Genomic DNA, 9,583 nt, shown 5'->3' with positions numbered 1-9,583 from the left:
ATAGCACGCGGAAGCAGGAAGAGAGCTCTCATTGGCTGAGAGTGTGCATCGCCGGCTAACTTCCCAGCTGCGCTTGACGCGTTTGCTCCACGTCAGCCCCGAGGGAGGAAAACAAAGATGGCGGAGCGGAGCAGAGGTAAGGAAGGAAAGCGACATAAATGAAAGAAGTGAAGACGAAATGAGAGATGTGACGAGCTTCTGACACCCCCGGAGGTTTCCTTCTGGTCTCTGTCCGTGGAGCGAGATTTTAATAAGTCAGGCTGTGGTTTATGGAACTCTTGTGGCTTTGCAGGCTTGGTCAAAAGGCAACTCCTGAGACCAGAGCCTGGGCTCACCAGAGATGAGCATCTTTCCCACGATGAGCAGGGAGTAATAATAATACCCTGTTTCCCTGAAAATAAGACCTAGCATGATTTTTAAAGATGCTCCTACCTCAAAAATAAGCCCTAGTTAAGATCAACCCCCGAAGTCCCCAACACTCCCTGATTCCAACCCTGCTCGATTCGCTGAAAAAATATCAGACCCGTCGATTCAGCAACCCCCACCCCAGTGAGAAGCTGACATACCTCCGCTCCGAGGCCTCCTAAAGCAGCAGCAGCGGCGGCGGTGGCACTGTGCTGAACGGGCTGCTCACCAAGCAATTCACCAAGGGATGCTGTGGTATCTTTCACATGCTGTGACATTACATCAGCCCTGTCGATCCTTAATATCGGAGAATCTGATGCATTTATCTGTTGTTGAGTTACAGCATGTGAGGTTTTCTACTACCAGAGCTATGGCTATTTCAGTGGCAGAGGGTGAAGCTTTGGAATAATCTGGCTGGACAATTGAGAATGAATAATATTTTTTAAATGATTTAAAACATCTCTTTTTATAGAAGCTTTTTAAGTGGTTAAGAAGCAGTGATTGAAGGAATGAAGTGATTAATGGAAATGTTATCTGTATATTGTCTTATTTTATTGTGTTTTATACAGTTTTTTTGGTGTTTTGGGTTTTTTTGTAAACAGATTATAAGGGGTTTCTTAAATTAATTAAATTGAATAAATATGGATTATATCTGCAAATAATGCCTCACTGCAAAGAGGGTTACAATTTGAACAATAGTTTGTTTATTTATAGTCTACTTTTTCCAAAGCGGATCACAAAATCACATACATAATATCTATAACGATCAACAAGAAATACATCTCTCAACCACACTGTCCAGTATTCCACTACAAAAACAAAACAATTCTTCAACATCCATACTTCATTTTACAAAATACAGTCAAACCTCGGATTGTGAGTAACCAGGTTTGCCAGTGTTTTGCAAGACGAGCAAAACATTCTCGCAAAACTTGTCTTGCAAACCAAGTATTGACTCAATTTGTGAGCACCCCCCCCCCCCCCAGAACCGGCATCGCTCCCCCCCGCCCGAACAACTTGAAACTTAACACCCCCCCCCGTCTGGCACCGGCACGCAGCCCACAGGACGTGCTGGTGCCGCTTGAAGAACTTCCTGACTCTGCCGGGGGGGGGGGGTAAGTTTCAAGTTGTTTGGGTGGGGGGGTGCTGCTGGCCTTGGAGGGGGGGGATGACACATCAAGCGAGTTTCCATTATTTCCTATGGGGAAACTTGCTTTGATATACGAGTATTTTGGTTTACGAGCATGCTTCTGGAATGAATTATGCTCGTAAACCAAGGTTCCACTGTAAGTCCTGTTTTAACAGTCTTTTAAAAATATTTACATCTCCTTGTTGCTTTATTTTAGCCAGGAGCATTCAGCGCAGCTCCCTGCGCTAATAACTGCTATCGCGATGTAGTAAAAGGGGGATAATTAACAAGGATTTCATCACAATAAATCAATAGCTCATGTTATCACACAATCTATAAATAGTAACTGAAAAATAAATATAATTATTTTGCATTTAAAATAACATTTTCTGAATTTCATGTAGCAAAAGGCTTTTTTGTTTTTCAATGCAATATAACACTGATTTCATAATAAGAGTTAATTAGTGTCACACTGACTAACCCATCATGTTTCATAATTTGTTTTGTAATAAAAAGTGCAATCATTCACACTTGGGTACATTTTTAGTGAGAGCTGATGTGACTTCTGTATGATGCTAATAGGTTATTTTTTTCTCCTTCAGGTCAGAATGCCAGTGCAGTGGAACAAATGCTGGATGCAGAGAATAAATGGATGACAGATAACTTATCCACCAAAGTCACTAGGCTTAAATCTGTATGTGTGCAGCCCAGATTTCTTTTGGGGTTTTTTTCATTATACAGTTGCTGTAATAGAACTATTTATTCCACAAAGGACTTCTACACAATTGGGAAATAGCAGAGATGTGGTTTGAACTCTAGACTTGTAGTTACTGTGTGTTGTTAGCAATGATATCAGTTTACCTTTCTGTGCCTCAGTCTATACATAGCCTTGCTCTTTTCCTTGTCCTCTCTAGATCAGGGATGGGCATCCCACAGTCTTTCAGGGCCACAACCTAGTCTAGTTTTCATATGTATGGGATCTATTTGCTCCACCATCCTCCCATTGTATACAAATAGATTTCATGAACTGTTGAAATCTCAAAAACTTGGCTGGGTTGTAGCCCTTGATGACCATGGTTTCCCATCCCTGCTGTAGACTGTGTTATTGCAAAAGCTTGACAACTGTCAAACATTGAGCTCTCACATAGTTAAAAGTGTGTTTCTGAAGGTTTAAGATTATCAGGGCTTTGTTTGGGGTATTCATGGGTACTGAGTACAGACACTTTTTCCATTTGCTCAATAAAAATGACCCATGGTACCCAAGTATCTACTATAATAAAACCCTAAGCGTGCATGCGAACTCCTACCTGCGTGATGTGATCCGTATGTCCGTGGCAGGCAGGAGTGCGCATCCGTGAGGCAGCTGGTGATACAGGTAGGGAATGTTTTCTTTTTTTTTCACGTGCCAGCCCTGATCCCTTTGTCTCTAAGTTGAAGTCCGAGGGGGCAATGAAGAAGGCGGGAGAAAAAAGCGGGAGGAGGGCAAGGCCGAAGCCACCACTCCGGAGTTTTCCGCCGGCTCCTTTCCCCCGTGACAGCAAAATCCTGGAAAAGAGCCTCCCTTCCAAACAGGCACAGGAAAGTTGGGTGAGAAGGGGGGAAAGCGAGGAAAGGCTGCCCGATCTCCTTGAATAGCGCGAAGGGGGAGGGAAGTAGGGAAGGAAGGGAGAAGTTAACTCAGCGCCACCACAGGGGCTAGAAGGAGTGGATGATCACAGCACGAGGGAGACCGTGCAAAGGGAAATGCAAGGGGGGTTGAAAAAGCGAAAGGTGGGATGGGAAAGAGAGGTGAGGAAGCCTACAATGAAAATAAAAAAAAAATTTTAATTAAACAAAGGCGAACAGAGGCTCTTCTGTAGCTTTAACGGTGATCTCGGTGATGGCTTCAAATTGAGTGGAAAAAAACACACCACCTAACAGAGGGAACAAGGGCAGCAGGAAGAGGAGTCTCTAGGCTAAAACACTAGTTATTAAATAAAAGCTCAGATTCTACACACTTCAGTGCTGCCTTTTCATGGATTCTGTGGATTGACTACTGTGGTGAGGTTGATCCCTCCGTGATCACCCCACTCCTGAAGAATGGCTTGGTATTTGAGTACTGGTATCTTTTTTTGTAGAAAAAGTATTGTGGGATTCTGTTTGCCTAGAGAATCTGTACAATTACAATTGTTATTGTTGTAAGAAACATTTTACAAAATTACTTATTTGGCATGTGATCATAACAACTTTCACTCTTCTGTCCTATGAGCAGCTGGCACTGGACATTGACAGAGACGTTGAGGATCAGAACAACTATGTGGATGGGATGGTAAGAGCATATTCATGAAACCCAGGCAAAAGTAGAACTTCTATGGCTTATCATTTTAGCTTTATAACTGTTTATCTGTATTCGTGTCAGCAAGGAGATAGTAGTATTTAATTTGCTGCCTTTCTGAGGTTACAGTCAAGGAGTTTTACATATTATATACAAGTACAGTCAAACCTTGGTTTGAGAGCATAATTCGTTCCAGAAGCATGCTTGTAATCCAAAACGAATTTTCCCCTAGGAAATAATGGAAACACGAACGATTCGTTTCACAACCCAAAAACCTTAATAGAAAATACAGTATGTACTGTATAAAGTAAAAATATTCATCTCCTACTTACCGCCTTCCTTTTCATGCTGCTTCTAAGATGGGCACACAGAATGCACTGATGAGATGGCACACAGGTTTTGTTTTTATATGGTGTGCAGGTTAGGTGTTGCAGAGAAAATTGTTTTTAAAATCTTGCTGGCTACCAGCAGGGTAGAGAAAAGGAAGGAGCACAAGCTCGGGGGTTTTTTTTGTTGTTGTTTAAATCTGGCTGGCTACCACTAAACTTGTTTGTTTTTTTGTAAGCTGCTTGGTAACTTCTACCACAAACTATAGATACAGATCTATGGTAAGCAGGTTCCTTAGTTACATACAAAATATTGCTATTTATATACATGCCAGTACCTGCTAAATGTCTATTTTCTTTCTGTCCTTTCTACAATAAGGATTCAGATTTCATGAGTGTGACGGGCTTGCTGACGGGCAGTGTGAAGCGCTTCTCCAGCATGAGCCGCTCAGGCCGGGACAACCGCAGACTTCTTTGTTACATCTCAGCAGGACTGATTGGCATTTTCTTTCTCCTCTACTTTCTTTTTTTCAAAGCTCGGACTTAAACTGAGGACACTCCTCTCGATCTTGGGACTTTCACAGATCAAACCTTCCATTATCTTACTGAGAGCTGGCCAGCTCATGCCATAGTCCGTATTTCTTTCACGTTGGTTTGTGAATCTTGCTCTGCTTACAAACACAGAGAAAGCTTTGTTGGCTTAGAGGAAACATCTTATTCTGGAGTACTAATGTTAAGCTTTGGTCATTTCAGAGAGTTCCTGGCTGTAAATAAGGACTACATTATAGTTTATTTTGTTGAATTATTAGTCATAGTAGAGTGTTTATTGAACTAGACCCCCAAAGCTAAAACCATACTGGTAAATTGGCGCAAATTCCACATAGAGGTACTGTTGTCTGCGTGCAGATGCAATGAATTGAAGGTTTTACAGGTAGCAGTCACAACATATTCACTGTGTCTACAACCAGTACGAGCAAGTTCATTCTTTTAAATTTAAGAGATTTTTATACCGAACTAGATTTTAAAATTGTGAATATTTATGTAAAAATAGTTTAAAGAAGCCTAGAACCTGAAATCTGAACCTAGTCACACACTATGAGCAATTTGCTTGTTCTCGACACAGACGGATCACTCGGCTGTGCTGTTACATAATGAGCAAGTGTACAACAGGGCCATGATTCCTATTTCTAATTTATGGTAATAGTACATTTATTATGCCAATAGGAGAACTCCCCAGAGTATGTGGTTTTTCCAAAATAGTGGCGAGAAAAGCCTCCAAACCTATACAACAGTACTCACAAACTTTGTGTCAAGCTGCCAAACTTCAAACACAGCTTCGCTGAAAATAATCCTAAGTCGCTTTTGTTTAAACGGCGTAGATCTTATATCAGGTAGTAAATATGCTAATTCACAAGGCAGTAGCAAGAAAAAATCTTGCCAAAAAGCTGCTGGTTACCTACTGATGTATTATACTTGTGGAAAGTATTTAAAAGCACTTTTTGGCAATAGTTTGTGCCCTGATTAGACTACTATTTTGTACCAAATGGTAGATTTGAGCACATGAAGTATTTATTACCTGATATAAGATCAATGCCATTTAGACAAATGTGACTTAGGATTCATGTGGGGTTATTTTCACCAAAACTCCACCATACATATCTCCAAAAGGAACACCCATGAACAAAACTTAGCTGTCTTTAGAATTCTTCCAAAGGTTCCTCAACTTTCAACATGATCATTTCTAATCCTCTGGTTTACTCAGCAAACGTCTTAACGATTCTCCTGACAAGAAATCTTATTTATCCAGCTGTCCTGGCTGCATCAGGGGAAGTCATCAGTTCATTTGTGCATTCATTTAAAAAAGACGCCAACTCCTTCACTGCCGGTGTGAAGTATTTGTGGGTTCAAAAACACATACGTACAAAAAACCAATACCCCATTCCTTCAAAAAAATTCACATCATTCTCTGATTCAATCCTTTTGGCCAAATAGTGTCCAATGGGAAAATCAATTTCTGCAGTCTCTTCTTCATGTGTCCTCTTCATTGAGAAGTTGCAATGGTCCAGGACCGTAGAGCAAAAATCCTTAAAGACATGCTGGGAAAAATTCAGGAAAGGTTTCTACCTTCAGTTCCCCCTCCCTTTGTTCTTTCCCTTGAATGTTCTCTTTCTTTCTATCAATTGTGGTTCCAACCCTTCTTCCCTTTTGTTTTGGTACGTCAAAGTCTTTATAAATTGTCATTTCCCCTGGTTTGTCTTTTTCATATGGTATTTTAATTAGCGCATTGTTTTGGCGTTTTTTGTACACCGTCTAGAAGGCTTTATTAGGCGGTATAAGGAATTTTAAATAAACGTGAAACTTAAACTTGAAAAAGCACAATGCATCCATTTTCCTCTGATGATCTATGTTGTATTGATGTTCAAATAGTTACATCTTCAAAGATCTAGGAAGTATGGCCCACACAGCACAACTTGCACGGGCATATCGGTAAGTAAATCACATTCACTGAAATGCAGGTCAGATCTCAAAATTATAGTTCGTTTCCTCAGAAGATTAAAAGATATTGGAATATGCTGGGTATGGATTGATGTTTCCAACAAACTGATTATATGATCACATTCAGCAAAGACTGAAATATGAATCAAGATGTAAATCAAGATGTGTGGACTATAAGACAGGAAGGGTGGGACACTTCACCTGTGGCCGATGCATGGCTTGTGAGCTAGTGCAGAAGTTCATAGTTCCAGGGAAAAGAACTATAATTTTGAGATCTGACCTCCTACATTTCAGTGAATGTGTTTTACTTACTGATATGCAAGTGCTGTGTGGGCCATACTTCCAAGATCTTTGAAGACGTGTCTATTTGAACATCAATACAATATAGATCATCAGAGGGAAGTGGATGTATTAATGCGGCATTGTGTTTTTACCCAGCATGTCTTTAAAGATTTTTGCTCTATGGTCCTGGACTATTGCAACTTCTCAATGAAGAGGACACATGAAGAAGAGACTGCAGAAATTGATTTTCCCATTGGACACTATTTGGCCAAAAGGATTGAATCGGAGCACAGTGGTGTGCATTTTTTTTTTTTTTTTTTTAAAGAAATGGGGTATTGCTTTTTTGTATGTTTGTGTTTTTGGACCTGGAAGTACTTCACATCAGAAGTGAAGGAGCTGGCCTCTTTTTATCGCCGAGCATGTTGCTAGCCGTTAGTGCACAAAAGAACCGATTACTTCCCCTGACACAGCCAGGACAGCTGGCGAAACAAGATTTGTCAGGAGAATTGTTAAGACTTTTGATGAAGCATTGATCTTCGAGGAATCTTTAGAAGAATTCTACAGACAGCTAAGTTTTTGTTCATTTTTTGACAGTGTACATACTAGTGGGGGTGTTCCTTGTGGAGGTTTTTTTATGCGTGTGATAGAAATTTGGCAGCTTGACACAGTTTGTGAGTACTGCCATGTATGTTTTGAGGCTTTCTCTCCACTATTTTGGAAAAAAAACACATACTCTGGAGAGTTCTCCCACTATTGCCATAGTAACTTTGGGATTGTTTTGGTGTGACAGTCTAATAGTTCCAATACAGCATTAATAATTTGAATAATACATTAACATTACTACTTTTCAAAAATCCAAAAAGTATTTTATGCTATCTTCACCACACACATGACAGCATGCCTGTCATGCTTGTGCAATAATATTTTTACAAAAGGTTGTTGATAGTCACAGTTGGCCAGATCTAGGCTGTTTGGGATCTTATTTGGCTATGGGTGGTCCAAGAACCAAGTATAGTCACTCTGAAAAAAAAATCACATTTATGCTTGATGTTCAGAACACCGAATTTCTACAAATTGTGCCTCAAAAAAAAACAACCCATTTACAAGTGAAGTAAGAGCTTTATTTATTTCATGCTTTTTCAGTAGTAGCTCAAGATGGGTTGGATTAAGGGCTCCTTTTACAAAGGCACGCTAGCGGTTTAACGCGTGAAATACCGTATATTAAACCGCCTGTTGCGCTAGTCGCTACCGCCTCCTCTTGAGCAGGTGGTCGTTTTTAGGCCAGCGCGTGATGGAAAAGGCGCGCGCGTTAACCCCGCTAGCAGGGCTTAATAAAAGGAGCCCTAAGTGTTCAAAGTGCCTAAGGGTGAGTGATGAGGATGGGTGGTCTGTGGGATGCCATCTAAGAGCATAGAACGTTACTGGTCTTTTTGGGGTACTTCTGCATAAGATTCCTTTCTCTTATGGATTTATTTCGCATAAGCATTACTGCATTTATTTTATTTATTTAAAAATGTGTAACCTGCTACATCTAATCATTTTGAGCAGGTAACAGCAAAACATACATAATAAAATAACTGGCAAAAAACATACACACAAAATCACTGATATTTCATTTTAAAACATATTTCATGAACCTCCACAATAATACCAAAACTCAAACAAAAAATAGCCCTACAACAGTCTATACCAGTGGTCTCAAACTCCAACCCTTTGCAGGGCCACATTTTGGATTTGTGGGTACTCGGAGGGCCTCAGAAAAAAATAGTTCATGTCTTATTAAAGAAATGACAATTTTGCATGTGGTAAAACTCTTTATAGTTTATAAATCTTTCCTTTTAGCTTAGTCTTAATAATAACATTATAATTTATAGTTAAAGCGACATATGATCAAGAAACTGTTTTATTTTACTTTTGTGATTATGATAAACATAACGAGGGCCTCAAAATAGTACCTGGCGGGCCACATGTGGCCCCCGGTCCGCAAGTTTGAGACCACTGGTCTATACTGTTAAGAAAACACTCGTTCAAATAGCATGCTTTTCACCATTTTCCTAAACTGCAAAATGCTTAACGATTGCTTTATGGCAGAAGGCAACGCAGTCCAACAAGTTGGCCCTTGTACACTCAGCCATACTCGAGGATGGCACTTCCAGGTACATCTTATCTCTAGACCTTAACATCCATGTTGGTCGATAACAATGTAACAAAGAGCTCAATACCACTGGACAGTTGTCTTTTAAAAGCTTAAAAATTAAGCACAGAACCTTAACTTTGACACGCGAACCAAGTTTAGTGCAAATTACGCAGAATTGGGGTGATACGATCAAATTTTGAAGCCCGCACACTAGTACATGTGGCGGCATTTTGAGCAACTTAAAAAGCCCGAAGCACACACTTGGGCAAAGATACAAAGCATTATAGTACTCTCTTTTCGCCCGTTAAGGGCTCCTTTTACAAATCCGCGCTAGTGGTTTACCACGCGTAATAGCGCACACTAAACCGCCGGCTGCGCTAGCCGCTACCGCCTTCTCTTGAGCAGGCGGTAGTTTTTCGGCCAGCGCGTGATGAAAAGTTGTGTGCGTTAAACCTGCGTGCGCGGCTTTGTAAAAGGAGTCCTTAATGTGCTGT

General features: G+C 40.5%; 1 protein-coding gene across 3 annotated transcripts; it reads left to right on the top strand.

The window, feature by feature from the left end:
* The first annotated feature begins 68 nt into the window (after positions 1 to 68).
* On the top strand, positions 69 to 4,982 carry BET1L (Bet1 golgi vesicular membrane trafficking protein like). 3 transcript variants are annotated; one of them, XM_033928740.1, is made up of 4 exons: positions 69 to 136; positions 2,137 to 2,228; positions 3,786 to 3,842; positions 4,554 to 4,982. In XM_033928740.1, exons 1-4 carry the CDS (start codon positions 118 to 120, stop codon positions 4,719 to 4,721), a joined length of 336 nt encoding a protein of 111 aa, XP_033784631.1. In that variant the 5' UTR covers positions 69 to 117; the 3' UTR covers positions 4,722 to 4,982. The 3 variants fall into 3 exon arrangements, with proteins under 3 accessions (XP_033784631.1, XP_033784632.1, XP_033784633.1); XM_033928741.1 differs by lacking the exon at positions 69 to 136 and adding an exon at positions 176 to 224; XM_033928742.1 differs by lacking the exon at positions 69 to 136 and adding an exon at positions 292 to 751.
* The last annotated feature ends 4,601 nt before the right edge of the window (positions 4,983 to 9,583 follow it).

This window comes from Geotrypetes seraphini, chromosome 19, assembly GCF_902459505.1.
Source record: "Geotrypetes seraphini chromosome 19, aGeoSer1.1, whole genome shotgun sequence".
Taxonomy (NCBI): domain Eukaryota; kingdom Metazoa; phylum Chordata; class Amphibia; order Gymnophiona; family Dermophiidae; genus Geotrypetes; species Geotrypetes seraphini.
Note: the sequence above shows the minus strand (reverse complement) of the source record. Positions and strands in the feature narration are given on the sequence as shown.